We start from the raw sequence: 19,590 nt of genomic DNA on the forward strand, positions 1-19,590 counted from the left end.
AGGCTGTTCAAATCCCACGTTACACAAACAAAGAATTGAAAACGTTTACGTTTATGCTAGACATTAGGAATGGCTCAGGGCACGGAGATAGAGAAAAAAACGATAGAGATGGGAAGGGAGAGACAAACAGCTAGAGAAAGACAAGGAGAGACAAACAAAGTCACAGAAAGACAGAAAGAGCTGAGGAGAGAAAAAGAGAGAAAGAGAGTCTGTCATCGAGAGACAGTCCGGGGTAGAGAAAGAGAGACAAGGATAGAAAGACAGGGTAAAAAAAAATAAACATAGACGGGTAGGAAGAGAGAGGAAAGAGAAAGACGAGGAAAAACAAAAAGATGGAGACACGGGGAGAAACTGAGATGAAAACATGGAAAGGAAGTGAGACAGAAAGAAACAGAAATAGAACGACGGACAGGTAGAGATATACAGTGAGAGAGACGGAGAGAGGAAGAGAAAGACAAGTAAAGAGAGATAAAGACTTACAGAGATAGGGGAGAGCAAAAGAGGTGTGAGAAAGAGTGAAAGAAATAAAAAGGCTAAAAGACACAAAAGTAAGAAGACACTAAAAGACACAGAGAGACAGGGTGAGAGAAAGGCAAAGACAGAGAAAGGCAGCAATACACGGATAAATACAAAAAGAGAGGCAGGGAGAGGTATAAAAAAGAATAGAGAGAAAGGAGAGAGAGTTAGTTGGAGAGACAGAAAGTGAGAGGGAGAAATAGAGAAAAGACAGATATAGACAAAGAGTGTAAGAGAAAGAAAAAGACTGGGAGAGCCAGAGAGAGGGAGACAAGGGAAGGTCATTTGTATATCTCTCTTTCTATTTCTATCTATTAATCAACTATCTATAATCTATTTGCCTTTATCTGTCTGTCAATCAATCTATCTATCTATCTATCTATCTATCTATCTATCTATCTATCTATCTATCTATCTATCTATCTATCTATCTATCTGTCTCTCTATCCATCCATCTATCTGTCTTTCAGTCTTGATCGGTCTGCATCTCTATCTATATCTCTTTTGTTTGTCTCTCTCAGTCTGTGACTCGTTACCCATCCATGTCCATCTATGTTCTTCTGGGTCCCCTTTCTCCTAACTGCATCAAGACACGGCAGATGCACTGTGCACCACACTTAGAGTTCCATTGACTATAGTGAACTTGTAATACAGCGGACGGGACATCGCCACGTTTTACACCAAACTCTAATTAAGCCCGAAGTCTGGGACATGAGAGCAGCACAAGTGATTGCAGCTGCTGTAGCGCCCACAGGCCTTGGGCATGGGCGGCTCTGAGCTGTGAGTGCAGGCAAGGTAGTAGGGGCACCAACTACATGGAGGCTGGTAGCAGCTTGTGCTGTGAATGTGGACGAGGCACAGTCAGCACCCCCATGACTTCCTGTGACACGAACAGAAGCTCTTACTCGAGCTGTGCATTGCCTGGACAGCAGTAGTAACAAGGGCCCTTGGACAGCAGGAGGAACAAGGGCCCTTCTTACAAAGGCTTTTTGGAGGGAGTAACAACATTGGTCCTGATTCACAATGTTAAACTTACACTTCTGTGTAAGTTTACGATTTTTTGCAAGTCACAAAGGAATTTAACAAGTATTAGCTTTACAACTGGGGTTGGAGTTGGCCTAAGGCTAGGGCGATCAACCTCGAATCTGGGGAGCCGGGTTCGAGTCTGAGCAATGACACTAAACATCCTATGATTCTGGGCAAATCACTTAATCTCCCTGGGCCTGATTTATGAGGCTGTGCATCACTTTTACGCCGCCGGTGCGTTAATTTTTGTGACGCACCAGTGGCGTAAAAAATGTGCCTTGTTGCTCCATATTTACAAAGTGACGCATCTAGGTAGATGCGTCACTTTGTAAACCCCTGCGCCACATTATACCTGCGCCAGGTATAATGCATGCAAGGGGGGCGTATTGACGCAAGGAAGGGTCATGGAAGTGATGCAGTGAAATCTATGAGATTTCACTGCGTCACTTTTAGGACGCAAATGCGTCAATATCTTGCGCCTGCCTCACAACTTTTGCACTTACAGATACGTCAGAAATACTGACGTATCTGTAACTCCTTGCGACATGATGCGTCATACATTAAATATGACGCATCAGGAATGTAGCAAGGAGGGCGCTCTGAGAAGTGACGCATCGCTGCTTTCACGCAGCGATGCGTCACTTCTCATAAATGAGGTCCCCTGCTCCTAACAAAAATAAAGGTGTCCTCATGTAACCCAACTGGTGCTATGTAAAGCGCTCTGATCCCGATACCTTCGGTCCAAGTTCGCGCTATATAAAACTCCGTAAAAAATAAAACTGGCTATATTTTTAAGCGTGGATTCTCCTCTAGAAATGCGGAGAATCCGCAGTCGTAAAGATAATGCTCGTCAAATTCCTTTGTGAATTGCTAAAAAAATCACAAACTTACACAAGAGTGTAAGTTTACCTTTGTGACCGAGGCCCATAGTTCTGTAGTACTCTTTACGTACTCTTATGTGCATTTGTGTATCAGCCCTGAAACATTCCTCCCCTTGTTAGCAAAAGTGTAAATAGGGCACAGTCCTTTCTGTTAGTACTAATTGCATATGAGTATTCCTCAAATATTCTCAACTCATTCCATTTTTATCTGTTTTGGGGCAAATTCAAAAATGCATGTCACAGTTTATAAAGGAGTGTTAACAGGGCACAGTTTAACGTACTCCTAAATACCCCACATCAAGGGACTCACTTATGAAAAGTGACGCATCGCTGCGTGAAAACAGCGATGCGTCACTTTTCACTGTGCCCTCCTTGTGACACCAATGATGCGTCATAATTACAGTATGACGCATCATGGCGCAAGGAGTTACAGATACGTCAGTATTTCTGACGTATCTGTAAGCGCAAAAGTGACGCATTGCTGGAGTGTGTCACAAAAGTGACGCAACTCCAGCAATGCGTCCTTTCACATGGGGAAAGCCCCATGTGTAAGGGCCTGCATCAGTCTTACGCCTGCTGTGAGGCAGGCGCACGATTTTGACGCAACGGTGTCCTAAAAGTGACGCAGTGAAATCTCATAGATTTCACTGCGTCACTTCCATGACCCTTTGTTGCGTCAATACGCCCCCCTTGCATACATCATACCTGGCGCAGGTATAATGTGGCGCAGGGGTTTACAAAGTGACGCATCTACCTAGATGCGTCACTTTGTAAATATGGCGCAACAAGGCGCATTTTTTACGCCACTGGTGCGTCACAAAAAGTGACACCGCGTAAAAGTGACGCACCGGCGGCGTAAAAGTGAAGCACGGCCTCATAAATGAGGCCCCAAGTGAGCAGTAGCTTGCATAAGGACACCTTATCGAGGAAGTTTTTAAAAAACAGCGTTATTAGTCCACCTACCATACAGATTAAACAAGCCGACTTCACTTCACACTAGTGTCAGGTGTTATTAATCCCCAAATTATTGGTGCTATTTTTATCAGCCTCTGAAATGGCGAAATGTAAGTCTTTCCGTCTGATATTCGAACATGTGATAATCGGATCTCTGTCACTGGCTCTCCACACATTAAGCTTTCTCGTGAGATATATAGTTACATAGAGGCCGTGGAGAATTGATCCTATTATTCATCTAACAAATAGCACATTTTTCTAAGCAATGAACCAAGTCTAGAGGCTTTTCAGTTGTTTATTCATCAACTTCTCCTTTATACTTTATCTTTAGTTTTGAAACGAGATTGAATTGCATTCTAACAAGTACCTGAAAAAATAAAAAAAAGTGTACAAAAGAGTTGCATGCAAAGCCCCAGAGCTTGAAACACACCAAGATTCGAGTCTTTCATCTCTTAAAGAGCAGCAAATGAAGTGGTGTTGTTTTGTATGTGATAGGGGACACCCATACCTCAAAGGGAACCTGGGTGTATAAAACAATAGTTCCATGGGATTCACTTATCTGCGAAGGAGCTATACTGGGTTCGCAATTCTAAGCATAAAACAACTGAGTACAAATCAACTTTCAGGATCAAATAAACATTAAGGGTCGCATGCATCAAACATAACTTTTGCGATTCTAAAATAACAATTTTTACCAAATCGCTATTTTGGAATCGCAAAAAGCTATGCATGTAGGAATTGAGAGTTAATTTGCAATTCCTTACATTAGCTAATAGCAATTCGGTAATTGCGAATCGCTATTAGCTAAAATGACTCCATTCATTCCTATGGGCCTGCTCGCCCATAGGAATAAATGGTAATGCATTAGCAAATTGTGATTACCAAATTGGTAATCACAAATTGCGAAGGCAAATCCAAGGGTCCGGGCCTAAAGCCCACCTGAAGCGCCCCCCCCCCCAAAAAAGGTAAGTGTGCACATGTAAAGCACACACATGCCGTGAGGGCATGTGTGCGCTACATGGCACTTTGGAAAATGCCTTTTTTAAAGCATGCCCAAGTTATCATCAGCTTGAAGTTGATGGTCAGTAGCATTTCCTAAATGCACAGTTCGCATTTAGGAAAGGCTACATGCATCGCCGTTAGGGAGTCACAAATTGCAATTCCCTAAATACATTCACAAATTAGGTCATCGCAAATAATTGTGATTACCTGAATTGCGAATGTCAAGCCTTTGATATATTAGAAATGGCCTTTTTTCGTTCGCAAACGGGCTGATTCGACCGGAAATTAATTGATGCATGTGCCCTGAAATGTTTGACATTTAATATGGAATAGCTACACCAGTCAATGGCAATGAAATAAAGTCACAAGTGACCCTTCGTGCAAACAATCAAGTACCAGAAATACAACAATAGCTGAATTGCGTATTAATTGAGCGCGTGGCATTATATGTTCAGCTGGTTTAAAGTCCATGGTATATAGATTTAGTCAAGGGGAATAATAGTAAACGCCTCAACCCTACTGGCAAGTGTCTGCCAGTCTTATCAGTCTAACCTGTATCATAGGTCCAAGTAGCCATTCATACATTGTGCAATAAGACATCAGTCTACTGCATATGGCGTTGATGGGGCCAACGGCAAGGTCGTAACCGGTGTCAGATCCCTAAACCAGAACTCCCCCCTCTCACTTGTGAGGGGCGGTCGCACAGAGGACTGCACCTCATGTGCCATACCAATTTCCCTTGTCTTGACGGGGGCCCCTGTTAACTCGACGCCATGTACGTGGTCGTCCGAGGACTCGTGTGAGGTGTCTAGAAGGTAGCGTAGACCCCCCTCCCCACCCCACACAACTTACCACATCTGCCGTCGCAGATGTCCTGGCCCCGGGAAATTCCCAGGAGGGGCCCGTAGCCCCTCCTATCCAGGGAGGGGCCTTGACCGCCTTCCCTTTCCTTTAGGCGTCCCGTCCTTAGAAGGGACCGCCTCCCCGTTGAGGGGCCAATGGCCACCTCCCCCCGGGCGCTCCCATCCGTAATGGGTGACGCCCCCCCCTAGGGATCTTCCAATGACTGCTCACCGATCATGACCTTACCGCCCGACCAAACAATAAATACGACGAGACTATGACTAAGAGAAAGAGACATTCCTACTTTAACAGATAAAGTATCAACGCTCTAAAACATTACTAATCACTCTGATGCAAATCTTTAATAAAGCTTACTGCAACGAATTAACCACTTTATTGCAGTGCATGAAAGCATGTCGCGGGTTCAGTTGAGTCATTGGCTAAGAAAACAACTTGAACCAAATAGGAGCAAATGAAGAGGTTTACAAACAAGTTAGATTCCTTAGAAAAACCACCTGAATACCTTAAACATGTGTCTAATTCCAAATGAGTCCAACATGTTTCGGCTTGGTAATATTTAATTAGGCCTTCCATAAAGTAGGAGACTATTAGGTTCCTATTGACTTAGTACAATGGAAAGGCCCAGATATTATTTATGCTTTGTTAGGTTACATTGTTTCTCTAAACTTCGCCACCGGGTGCACCACAAGGAATTAAACATCCGCAAGTGAAGGGGTCTCAAGAAGATAGTGTACCATGATCCTATTTCTTAATTTTCCAACTCGTACTTACACCAAGCATTTAACTAAGATCATATGATGTTTTATGAGCCAATTCAAATGAACTATTCTGCATGTAGCACATAATCCTAATAAGGGCTTAAGTCACTCCTAAAAGAGACAGACTTCAAATTAAGCTGGGGGGATTATGGAGATATATGGAATACATAGGAAAGCCGACATAGATAGAGAAATTAAACCAATGCTGTAAATCCACACTCGCAGCATTCATAATTCATAAATTTGCATGAGCGAAACTGCTGTATTAACCAGGTCTTTCATCTGAGATTATATAAGAGACCAGGTTGGGGTTGGGCTGGCCTGGGTTCTCAGTTAGTCCGTGAATGTCATTTAGAGGTTGTCAGGGGTTGCAGCTGCGACCCCTGGTGCTATTCCTGGCTTTAGAGGTCAGAAAATCTGTGCCAAGAACACAGGGGCTGTTCACACCTAATTGTGTTGAGGCTTCTTCCTCCTTGTTTTATGAAAAAAATATATTATACTGATAGCAAATACTAATCTCTTGTTTACTTCTAGTGTAATAATTAATGGAGCACCAGGAGCTGGAACGGTACCTTCACTAGTATCTCAGGCAAGTATAAAAAAACTTTTAAATGTATGCGGTGCGCATGCGTGTGCTAAATCAATTAATACATGTGGACATGACAAATATTGTTTTCTAAATGGCATGTGTTTCACTTCCTGTGATTTATAGATATATTTCTTAATGTAGCACACAATCGGGGAACTATAACATCAACACAGTTTGTGGTATAAATAATTTAGGCTCCCAGAATCTGTTCTATGTTTTTTTGGCACTGTAGCCTCTTCATACAAACACATCATTTTACAAGTGATACGAAGGAAACAAGTAATGTTCCCCTGGCATATCGTGCCAGCACCGTAATATAGATGGTATCTAAAATAGCTTTCATATTAGTTAATATTATGGAACTTCAATGATGGCAATTATTGTGATATCATCAGGGTTACGGTCATGTGACATCACTTCCTAGGAAGATTCAGGGTCAAAGCTCATATGGAGTCACTTCCGGTGATGTCCTTAAGGTAAAAGCATGTGTTGTATACAACATTAAGGGCCCGATGTAGGTGAAATAGATTTACCGATTTTCAATTACCGAATCGGTAATTGAAAATCGGTAAATCTATGGGGTGGACATGTAGGTATTTCAGATGTGTTGGAATACCGAATCGGATGATTTCGGTATTTACCGATTCGGTAAATACCGAATTGGTAATGCCCATTTATTCCTATGGGCTTTGAAGCCCATAGGAATGAATGGGCATTACCGATTCGGTATTTACCGAATTGGTAAATACCGAATTTCACAAGGGTGCAGGGGGTGTCACTTTGATACCCTCTGGCATCCCCCCAAACAGGCTCGGGTGCCATGTGGCAGGCATACATGCCCTAAGGGCAGGTCTGCCTGTAACATGGCATAGGTGTGCATGCACACATGTGCATGCACACCGGAATCGGTATTTTACCATCAAATTGGATTTGATGGTAAAATACCGATTCGGTAAGGCCTTTGGGACTCTGAAGAGTCCCACCTACATCTGGGTGGCTCACATTCGGTAAATTTACCGAGTTTTTATTTTACCGAATCGGTAAAATTACCGAATCGGTAATTTTACCGATTCGGTAAAATAATGCCCCCTACATAGCGATCACCTATTTACCGATCGGTAACGGCCGAAAATACAGATTTTCGGCCGTTACCGACCGACCTACATCTGGCCCTTATTTTTAACTGTCCTATTATTTACAAATTTCTATCAGATATATGGAATATTATAACCCGGATCCTTAAGATCTAAAAGACGTTATCTTTTAATATCTTAATTCTTAAATCTTCTCTTTTTAAAGTTCCATTATCTCTTATGGACTGTGAAGTGAGTGATTTTCTTATTTCAACTACAATCAAATCTATCCTTTGTAATTCGAAAGATGCTACATCACTCTCAGTTAATGCAAGATGGGAATGGATTAGTTTTTCTAGACGTGGTCAATGTTCTTTTCCTAATTCTCCTAATAAATATTCTACGTCCAGGTCTACCTGGTCTACTTTTTGGTCTAGTATTTGACTCTTATGTCAATGAATGTTCCCTAATTTTAATTACTCATTTGAATTGCTTTTTCTTTACTTATCATCATTTTGGTCAATATAGCCCTCTTTTAGTTTATATTATTACTAGCAGCCCGTCCCGACGTTGTCCAGGTATGAATTGCTGCCGGCCAGTAGTATATTGTTTTGTAGGATTTCGTTTTGATAGCATTTCTTATCTGTGTTAGGCCTGTGAAACGCTCCGATTCACAGTGCACTGCTGATGCACTTAAGAGTGCACATTCAGTAGTGTGTGAACTCGAGTTTCCCTACTTTATTTTTCCTTGCAATATTATATAGCGCAAACTCGAAAACATGGCATGAGCACAATTTACATTACAGAAGAACACATTCATTTGTGGTAGGCACGGTGAGACAAAGCGATTTGCCTGGAATCACAGGATGTTGAGCTGATGCCGAGATTCGAACGTAGCTCCCCAGCTCTAAAGTTCGCAATTCTAGAACTTGTGGCGGGAGGTGTGTCTAAAAGTGTATGTCGGTGCTGGCCATCAATGAGAGACCTGTGCATTTTTCAAATGGGTGGTGAAAAAATATGAGTATGTTGCTGGAGATGTGGGCCGCCGTGCCACCAAAGTACTTACCGGGGGAGGGTAATCACCCATTAATCCACAACTTTCTTTCCGCATACGATCGCTCCTCATACTTTTATTACGAAAGTACCATGACTCCGCAGTGCCATTATAACGCATGGCATTACATTTTATATGCTTTTACCACGCATACATTTACAATGAAATTCGTTGTAAATGCATGAATGGTAAAAGCATGTTTTTTTAATGTTTGGATAAGGTAAGTATGGGTATAGGGGTATATGTTTTGGGGTACTGAGGTATATGTTTTGGAGTGTTTGGGTATTTTAAGGGTTCAGATATAGTTTTGGGTTATGGGGTACAGGGGTAGTTTTAGGGTTTAGGGATAGGTATGGGTTTTGGGGTACATGGGTATTTTTAGGGTTCAAGGCTAGGTTTCGGTTTTGGGGTATAGGGGTATTTTTAGGGTTCAGTGATAGGTTTGGGTTTTGGGGTACAGGGGTATTTTAAGGGTTCAGGGCTAGGTTTGGGTTTTGGGGTACAGGGGTATTTGTATGGTTCAGGGCTAGGTTTGGGTTTTGGGGTACAGGGGTATTTTAGGGTTCAGGGGTAGGTTTGGGTTTTGCGGTACAGGGTTATATTTAGGGTTAAGGGCTAAGTTTGTTTTTTGGGGTACAGGGGTGTTTTAGGGTTCAGGGGTGGTTTTGGGGTGCAGTGGTATTTTTAGGGTTCAGGGCTAGGTTTGGGTTTTGGGGTACAGGGGTATTTTTAGGGTTCAGGGGTAGGTTTGGGTTTTGGGGTACAGGGGTATTTTTAGGGTTTAGCGATAGTTTTGGGTTTTGGGGTACAGGGTATATTTATATGGTTAAGATGGGTTAGTGTTTAAGGGTGTTGGGGTATTTTAAGGATTAAGGGTGGGTTATGATTATGGGGTGCAGGGGTATTTAAAGGGAGCAGGGTGGGATTAGCACACAATATGAGACATGGCATGAAGGGCGGAACGTACCACACGCCCCCAGCGTTTGTCATGCCCCCAGCACACGCCCACAGCACAATGCAGACATGCCCACAAGGGACTACTTTGCTGGCACAGTTCTTTTACCTTTTAAATGTATATGGTGGCCGTCTGTATAGCCTATGTCCTTCTGCTGCAACTGCCCTTTCCAACGCTGTATTGGGTGTTGTGATTGGTGCTGTGGTTCCTGAGATTACCCACCTCAAAGGTATGGGCTCTCTCTTTATTATATTAGTATAGATTTATATGAATATGTAGTTACCCATGTTGTTATAGGTATTATATTGAATTGTTCATTGTTGATTATATTCCTTATAATGCTATGTTTCTATATACCTTACTGTCCGGTATTATTTTTTGTACTGTTTTATCATCCATGAAAATTCATTCAATAAAACTTTTTGAACTTAAAAAAAAGCGTGTGTTGTGTCACTTCCACTACTCCTGGGATTTTAGTAGAATCAACGTCTATGAATTTGTACCGCGAACCATCGAGCAGAATTACAAACATGGCTACTCAGCGTGGTTTAATGGTTGTGTTCTCCTGATGATGTCCACACTCTCTTAAACCAGGAAGGCCCGCAACAAATAGCACAAATAAACATGGAAGCGCTCGTAAACTCATAAAGATCTAAACACACCTGGACGTGTATCTAGATCCACACAAGTGCTTTGCTTCACCACTTACCTTAAACAGCAGCCCCAAGACAGCCAACCCATTTGGATCTGCTTTAGCAGCTGCAATGCTCTTATACTTGGAGTTCAGATGAACAATGTGCAGCTAAAAAACAAAAGAACAGGGAAAAAGATTACCCATAATCCTCAACAGCTTCCTGATCAGGTTAATGGTTACCTAATAGGTTTAGGCACCCTTTCTGCTCAGATAAGATCAATTGAAAGAGCTGCATGTGCCTCACACTCTTTGACTCACTGGTGCATTGACTCCAAGAGGAGGGGTCACTTGTTATCCTCACCCTTCCTCTCCTGCTAGCTGTAAAGCACCAAGGAGAAGGGTCACCTGTTAACCCGAAGCCATCTCACTTCATGGTTTCATTGTTTACTTGTAGATGTCAGGCTCCCTCATACTATTAACATGTCAGATGTTAACCTCGTGCTTCTTCACTTCCTGGTTACATGGGTCATGTTGTGTTAAACTCAGGCTCCATTACTTTCTGGTCACATTAGTCATTTGTTGAACCCTGGCTCTTTCACTTCCTGGTTACCTGATCCCTAAAGGCAGAGGTTACTAGTTAATCTCTTGCTCCCTCACTTCCTACTTGCACAATATCAAGGGCAACTTCAGGGTCTCTCACAGACGAGTTCAATGCAACCAAGTTAAAGAACTAACTTTATATCTGTAGCTTTGTCAGTGACCCGGAAGGAACAGAGGCCTGGAACTCACAATTAATCCATAAACAACCTAGATGGCAATCCACCAGACCCCTGCTATCCAAACTTCACTGGCTACCTATGGCCCAACGCGCAGCTTTCAAGACAGGGTGCCTAATGTTCAAGGCCCTGCACTGCAGGAGCCCCAATTTCATCAGCTGTATGATTGTAAGGCATGCCCCACACCCGCGGTCTGCCCATCTCCACCTACTGACTACCCCTGCCATCAAACTCAAACGCCAGGGAGGGTGTCGGTTCTCCTGCCTCGCCCCTAAATTCTGGAACTCTCTACCACTAGAAATCAGGATGCGCGAAAACCTGTTGGTGTTCAGAAAGGCGCTTAAGACATGGCTGCTCGAGCAAGCCCACGCATAATCCGCCTCCGTCTTCACTCTGCCCAAGATCAGCGCCATGAAACCTCTTGGTGACCGTCCGCTTTAAAAATGTCTACTAACGTAACAAAACATAACAATAACCCAAGTGATCCATAACAAGATACCAAAATGGAATAACTAATTTTTTCAGTACCCTCACTGTCCAACAGCCAGAAACCAAAGGAGCAAACTCAAACCATCATCCCATTTACTAACCAGGAGACAATACTAACTAGAAGACAATACTAACTAGAAGACAATACTAACTAGAAGACAATACTAACTAGGAGACAATACTAATGAAATAAATGCCTAGAACTTTCAACTCTCTTCCTGACCAGTTCAGGATAATAATGAGAAGAATTTCCTAGAACCTTCGCTAATACAAGGCCCCACTGAGCAGAAATGCCCCAAACCTTCATCTCTTTTATGAACCGGTGCAATGCCTTATTGAAAAGGATAATCTGAAAGCGTCAGCTATTTAACTGATGTATGTAAGAAACCAAGAAGAAATGGAGCCTAGAACGTTCATCTCCCATTCATTGCCTGAAAGCAGCGATGCGTCACTTCTCAGTGCGCCCTCCTTGCGACATTCCTGATGCGTCATATTTACTGTATGACGCATCATGTCGCAAGGAGTTACAGATTCGTCAGTATTTCTGACGTAACTGTAAGCGCAAAAGTGACGCAGTGCTGGAGTGTGTCACAAAAGTGACGCAACTCCAGCAATGCGTCCTTTCACATGGGGCAAGTCTCATGTGAAAGGGCCTGCGTCAGTCTTACGCCTGCTGTGAGGCAGGCGCAAGATTTTGAGGCAACGGCATCCAAAAAGTGATGCAGTGAAATCTCATAGATTTCACTGCGTCACTTCTACGACCCTTCCTTGCGTCAATACGCCCCCCTTGCATACATTATACCTGGCACAGGTATAATGTGGCGCAGGGGTTTACAAAGTGACGTATCTACCTAGATGCGTCCCTTTGTAAATATGGCACAACAAGGCGCATTTTTTACGCCACTGGTGCATCACAAAAAGGGACACACCAGCGGCGTAAAAGTGAAGCACGGCCTCATAAATGAGGCCCATAGCATTTTAGAAAATCTGTTAGCATATTCTTTAATTCTCTAGCACACAGCTCCTCGAGGGCAACATAGCATAATAATAAAAAGATTCCTAGAACTCTAATCTCCTTTGTTGACCTCTAGGGAACCAACACAAACTATTCCCATTAAACTTCAATTGTTTGACTTGTTAGCCCAAGAAAAAAGTACTCCTTTAAAAGGAACCGATTCGTAACGTGGAGTATTACCCAGTTCATTCAACTAACCCCTTCTAATATGAAGGGTTACCCGGAAATATCACAGCTCTAAGGGCCACCATCAGGCTGTTGGGCTTTAGTAAGGAGATAAGAGATGAGTAGGCAATTACCCTCCCAGCTCCACTCCAGCCCTCTTTACTTTTTGCTCCAACCTCTGACATCACGAGAACAGTGATAACAAGGTTAGTACTTGGGTACCAAAGGACAAAACAGAGATAACAGTCCCTGTCTCACATTGTATGATTTCAAAATCCTTTAAAAGCAGGGTTTGTTTCATGGACGTCAATTCTCCAAAATGCCAGTGGGAGCGGGTTCAGACAAACTGACCCTCCCCCTTATTACATCATAGAGAGTGACCTCACATAGGCTTTGATGTTTGTGACATCATAGGAAGCTATCTCACATGATCCTTGGTCCTGGTAACATTACAGGAAGTGATATTTTTAAAGATAAAAAATGAAAGTTAGACAAAATAATCGAAAACTTCTACAGTAGTTAAAACTCTGTTAAAATTCCACCCATATTTTAACCAAAGTGCAGCAATAGTAAACCAGTGGTGGAACCAAACTATGCCAAGGTTATTTCAGCTTGCCTAAATTCAGACTCTCTAGAATGGGTGGTAGGTCCTTTTCTCTTCTAGGCCCTAAACTATGGAATTCTCTCCCCTTGAACATCCGGACTGAAACCAGCTATGTCCAATTTCGCAGAGCCATCAAGACCTGGCTGTTCAATCAATAAAGTTTCCAGTACTTTGGCAACTTCGGTCCTCAAGCACCCTGCCTTATCTAGCGCCGGGAAACCCTTTTTGGGTAGCTGTTGCGCTCTACAAGCTTAACAAATAAATAAATTAATACAAAGTTTTTGTTTAGACCTGGATGGGGCCTGTGTCTGAATTTATTATTGGAACCAGTCTGCACACATGCGTCAAAGGAGTCAGTGTTCCACCCTTAACAACTGAACTGAGTGTGTGTTCTGCAAATTGTGATGTTACAGCTATCAGAGGAGTTGCAAAGGCTGAGTCTAGGAATGTAGCTTATGACTTTCAGGGGTGGCTGGCAGGGAGTATGTTGTTGGGGTCGGCAAATGGCTTTGTGGATGGGTGTGTGCATGCAGGCAAAGAGAGTGACTATGCTGCATGCCAGACGTCCTCCTCGCTCCGGTCCTTAGGCTCTGAGTGCTCCAGCCAATTCCATTAACCAATCCTGGCGCGACTCTCATGCTGGTAACCAGCACGAGAGAAGAACCAGGATTGGATGGAGTCCGGAGTCTGGACACTCCTTCAGGCCCGTAGGCCTGTGCTTGATCTCCACCCAACTGCCTACGACAGCTGAGTGGAGAGTTTCAAAGTGCGCATGTCATTTTGGCTGGGGTAAGCCAGCCGGCCAAAATGGCATGCGCACTTTGGAGCATCCAGTCTGCCACTGCTCCTGCCCTCTGCTGCCAATCAGCAGCAGAGGAGGACACGTCCCCATTTCTCACGGCTAGGGGTTGGCTGGCGGCTGCTGTGTGCTGCGTGAAAAGTAAAATGGCAATGAAATCATTCCATTGCCTTTTTATTTTTCACGTTTAACATGGCTGCAGCGCGCGGGGAGGGTTGACACAACCCCCGTCCTCATGCAGAAACCGCCACTGGTGACTTTATGCTCTACGCAGTTTCCTCAGCATCATTTTCAGTGCTAATCTTATGAAGTTCTGTTTCCTACGCCAGGAGCGATCACACCAGTGCTTAATTTGAGCAGGTGCTTTCAGGTGCTCAGCACCTGCGCTTCTTTCACAGGGCCTGGGCTACAATTTCTGAACCTGCAGATGGTGGTCTCAATATTAATTATTCAATTCAAAATAAAAATAATTACATACATTGCATGGTGACTGGCTGGTAAATGTTCATAGGCAGGCCGGCATACGCCTGCCAAGGCAGGCATGATTGTGTATCACTACGTTAGTGATGATGTCATCACGCTGATCACAAATACAAGCAGTCATCGACAAACTATGGCTTGCATTCTATTCCCCTAGTCTGCTGCACCCTGCCACTGCCTGAGTCTAAACCTCCCATTGAGTAATTGTGGCTGGAGGCTGGCTCATGACAAGAGTTGAGGCCAGGAAGCTGCAAGAGCGCATTTGGAACCTGGGAGTGAGGGCTGTTGAGGAAGAATAAATGAAAGTAAGTGTGGACTTTCCACTTGTTGTGTAGCCAGAGAGCATATCGGCAGCCCTGCATTGCTGCTATCCTCAATGTGCTCGATGAGGCTGTGGCCCAACACAACTTTTATGCGCCATGGCATCACCAGTAGAATCTGTGCGCTGCACCCCGGCATGGTAATTGCTGAGCGTGAGTGAGTCCAGTAGGCACCACAGCCACACTTACCGGCATTGGCAGCATTACTACTACTGGGGACAATGCCTGTGCTGTAGCAGCCAGGATCACAGCAAGCTGAGCAGTGGATGCTGATGCCGTCGCCATCCCTGGACCTAATAATTACAGGCAGCACTAGCAGTGACATGACCTGCTGTGCTCAAGCAGACGCATGTTCCGCAATACACCCAGTCATACCACACTGATTAATATATGCAAAAAAGCATTTTCATTTGGTGTACATTTTGTTTTTGCACTCAGTGTAGGTAAGAAAGTAAAACATCTTCTGCTTCTTTAGGAATGGCAACAGGAAAACGCAGAGTTCAAAATAGCAGGGACATGTACAGGCTGACTACAGGGGTCACAGGCAGCAGCAGTGTTAGAGATGAGAGACAGCGAGAGTAAAGAGGAGAAGAAACAAGAAGAGAGGAGAGAGATAAAACGGAGCAAAGTAGAAGAAAAGGAGGAAAGCAAATCAGATACAAAGAGAAAGCAGCCATGATGTGAAGAAGAGAGCATTAAGAAGAGAGAAGATAGAATGAAAGGATCTGGAGGACAGGACAGAGGAAAAAAAGCAGACAAATGATAAAATGGAGACACAGCTAATCACTGCTAGAGAGTGATAGTAAAGAGCGAAGATCAAGGGGAGAGAGAGCAGAGCATGGATAAAAGTGAAGAGAAAAAAGGGCAGGGCTAAAATGAATAGGGGGCAAATCAGAAATATAGGGTGTGACAAAGGTGATAGAAAACAATTAGAGAGGTGAGAGGATAGACTTTTAGAGCAAAGACTTAGGGGACAGACAACAGATCAAGGTTAGAAGATAGAGACTGAGGCAGTGAGAGTGTTGAAAGTGGGGCTCACCGGAGGAAGACGTGTGCGGTGGCCTCCTTGGCAAAATTTTCAGCACCTGCACTTCTTTCTTTTTACAAATTAAGCACTGGATCACACATTTGTATCAGTATCTTTCAGGCCCTAACCCTTAAGCTCAAGTAGTTATCCACAGACAAATCAGTTGAATAGACCAAAACTCCTAAACTCATACACCACAATGAGTTAAAACTGGCTAATACAACTCAACACAACTCCCAAGCGTATTTATCCTATATCAGCTTTGCACTAGCTGCTTCCAGGAAAGGTGTCGCAAGTGCAATACTTTGGCGGTGAGGCGGGGTCTGCGCCCCCCCCCCACCCCACCCCACACCAGGGCCACCACTCTTACCTGCACAGGCCGCTCCTGCTTTGAGCAAATCTTTCTACCTTTCATTTGTAAAAGAGACCTATTTAATCACATGGCGGTGCAAGGTGCCACTGCCTGAAAATGCTGACCGTTCTAATATAGGACAATAAACTTTGAATTACTGTACATTGTATATTTATGTTTTGTATTACTAAGACAGGCACTTGTGCTTCAGCCTCTAGCGCAGATGGCGTTGGCATATCACATATCATTTCATTGCAGCTCATATCGCTGGCACAGTGGTTCGTAGGACACGTCACCTATCACAGGCAGGCACAGCTCTCTGTGACACACGCGCCATTATGACCCCAGCCTGAGAGCACCAGTCTGCCTGTCCAGCGGTATGTAATTGAAGGGTTCTATTTTACAACTGAAAGGAAGAGAGGTTTGTTCAAAGTAATTCACTTGCCACACCTTTCTTGGAAGCAGCTAGTGCGAAGCTGATATAGGGTGAATACGCTTGGGAGTTGTGTTAAGTTGTTTTAGCCAGTTTTAACTCATTGTGGAGTATGAGTTGAGTAGTTTTAGTCTGTTTAACGGATTTGTCTGTGTATAAATATTTGAGCTTTAGAGTTAGGGCTGTGAGATACTGATACAAATGTGTGATCGCCCCTGGCGTAGGAAACAGAAGTTCGTAAGATTAGCCCTGAAAATGCTGCTGAAGAAACTGCGTAGAACATAAAGTCACCAGTTGGAATCCTAGACTCAGCCTTTGCAACTCCTTTGATAGCTATAACATCACAATTTCCAGAACACACACTCGGGCCATATTATCAAGAAAGGGCGGTACATTATCGCCGCTTTTATTGGCAGGAAACTGCCGCTAAAGCGGCGATAATGGGCTTGATAATATGCCTTTGTGAATTCCCATAGAAGCCCCGGTTAACACCAGACCCTGGGCTTCTATGGGAATTCACAAGGGCATATTATCAAGCCCATTATCGCCGCTTTAGCGGCGGTTTCCTGCCGATAAAAGCGGCGATAATGTATCGCCCTTTCTTGATAATATCGCCCTCAGTTCATTTTTAAGGGTGTCAAGTCAAGTCAAGTCAAAGGCATTTGTAAGGCACACATATCACATCCAAAGAGTCTCATGGCGCTTGCAGATGGCTCTGACGAGAAGTGGACAGCTTAGTTTGCAAAAAGCCATGCCTTCAGCTTTTTACAGAAGCAACTGTGTTCTGAAGTAGTGCGCAGATTAAGGGGCATTTTATCCCAGAAGGTGGGGGCAAGAAAGGAAAAAGCACGACCATCATTTCTGGAGGTTTGTATTCTAAGAGGAGTGAGCAGCGACTCGGTACTGGATCTGAGTTGTCTTCTGGGTGCATACCATGTGAGCTTATGGAACCAATATTTTGGGCCATTTCCATACATATGTTTATGGACTAGACATAATGTTTTAAACAAGATTTGCTTTTTAACAGGGAGCCAATGAAGGCTCTTAAGGGATGGGGCAGAAGGGGACCTTCGGGGAAGGTTTAAAACCACCCGCGCTGCGGTGTTCTGGAGAACCTGTAGTCTTTTCAAGTGATGCTCATTTATAGCTAGTAGGAGCGAATTACCATAGTCCAGCCTGTTTCTAATTAGACCCTGAACTAAAGGTTTCCGTGCCTCTGCGGGAATCCACTTTAAAACTTTGCGCAGACTGCGCATGAGTCCAAGGCAGGTTCCTACAATGTGGTTAGTTTGGTTCTTCATGGATAGTTTGTTGTCCATGTGAAAACCCAGGTTCTGCACTGATTCCTTGGGCGTTGGACAGTCACTAAGATCTACTGGCCACCAGTCTTGAGTCCAGTGTTCAAAGGTTTTACCAAAAAGAAAGATCTCGGTTTTACTGCCGTTGAGCTGCAGATGGTTGGTACCCATCCAATTCTCAATCTCGAAAGACTCCTTTTGAAGCATGTGTGCAGACTGATTCCAATAATAAATTCAGACACAGGCCCCATTCAGGTCAGTCTCTGAACAATGAAGGTGCTCTTGTGTTGCTATACCTAGCCATTGTCCCCCATATCCGAAGAGCAACCTCCGGCAGCAGATCGTTCTCCCACCTCACCACCAAGACCTGGAACACCCGCCCCATCCCACTACGGCAGACCCAGGACCTACTAACCTTCAGGAGACTCCTCAAGACCTGGCTATTCGAGCAGTAGCAGCACCCCACCCCCTCCGCATCCCCCCCCCCCACCCCCCCCCTACCCCCAGAATCTTGAGACCCTCACGGGTGAGTTGCACGCTTTACAAATGTTATGATTGATATGATGGTTGTGACGGAGCATATAGATGCGATTTCCGGGGCATTTGAGGCTGTACTTGGAAATGCGTTAGCTGTAAGCATGGGCGAATTTTGCGAATCTCGCGTTCGCGAATTTTGCGGATTTGCGAACTCGCAATCCGCAAAATCCGCAAATTCTCGCGAATTTGCGGATTTTTTTTTTTTGTGTGTTTGCGCGGGTTTCTGCCAGTTCGCGAGGGTTTTTTACAATGTCGCAAATTGCGAACTTACCTGTCGGGTCGCAAGTTTCGCGAACTTGTTGTTTCTACGTGTCCAGCCTGTTTGGGACACTCTTCTTCATCACTGCCACTCTCTGTCACCACTGCCACTCTCTGACTACTCATGCCACCCTCTGGCCCACCCATGCCACCCTCTGTTTCATCACAGCACCCTCTGGTTGTCCAGTCAGTGTACATTATTGTGGCAACGCAAGCACACCTTCCCTGCCTCAAGTGACCTGAATTAATTTGGGGCTGATTAATGTGTCACAGAATATTTTTTTAGCTGGCACCTGCTTCCTTAGTGCTTCCTGATTAGTGATCTTTTGCACTTGCTAAGTGCTTTCATTGTTGCAAAATTAGTTACAACACCTGCCCTGCCCCAACTGACAATAATGAATTAGGGGCTGATTAATGGATTTGAACTTCCAGCCTGGCTCCTGCTTGTCTCCCTTAGCTGTAATTCAGGACCTTTGTGGCATATGTGTAACTATTCTGAGGTTCAGAGCAGGGTCACATAATAGTTTCAACTGGCAACTGAACTCTGGAGGGGCCCCTCAGGAAGCACTACAGGAAATGGCTACTAATGATGAGCCTGAACTTTTGAACCTGGTAAGTAGTTACTTTCAGTTTTGCTAAGATCGTATTTCTGCAATTTTGCACTTATTCGCAGGGCGCGAACTCACGCGAACAGTGCGAACAGTGCGAGCAAAATCCGCTGCTCGCGGATT

At 44.1% G+C, this 19,590-nt stretch overlaps 1 protein-coding gene across 1 annotated transcript in view; it reads right to left on the bottom strand.

The window, feature by feature from the left end:
• Nucleotides 1-19,590, bottom strand: part of LOC147678979 (carbonic anhydrase 15-like) — a 175,767-nt gene that overhangs the window by 50,154 nt on the left and 106,023 nt on the right. Inside the window, exon 5 of the mRNA XM_086942696.1 lies at nucleotides 10,382-10,474. Within this exon, the coding sequence (XP_086798822.1) occupies nucleotides 10,382-10,474 (93 nt within the window). The remainder of the gene's footprint in view (nucleotides 1-10,381; nucleotides 10,475-19,590) is intronic.

Source organism: Lissotriton vulgaris, chromosome 11 (assembly GCF_964263255.1).
Source record: "Lissotriton vulgaris chromosome 11, aLisVul1.2, whole genome shotgun sequence".
NCBI lineage: Eukaryota > Metazoa > Chordata > Amphibia > Caudata > Salamandridae > Lissotriton > Lissotriton vulgaris.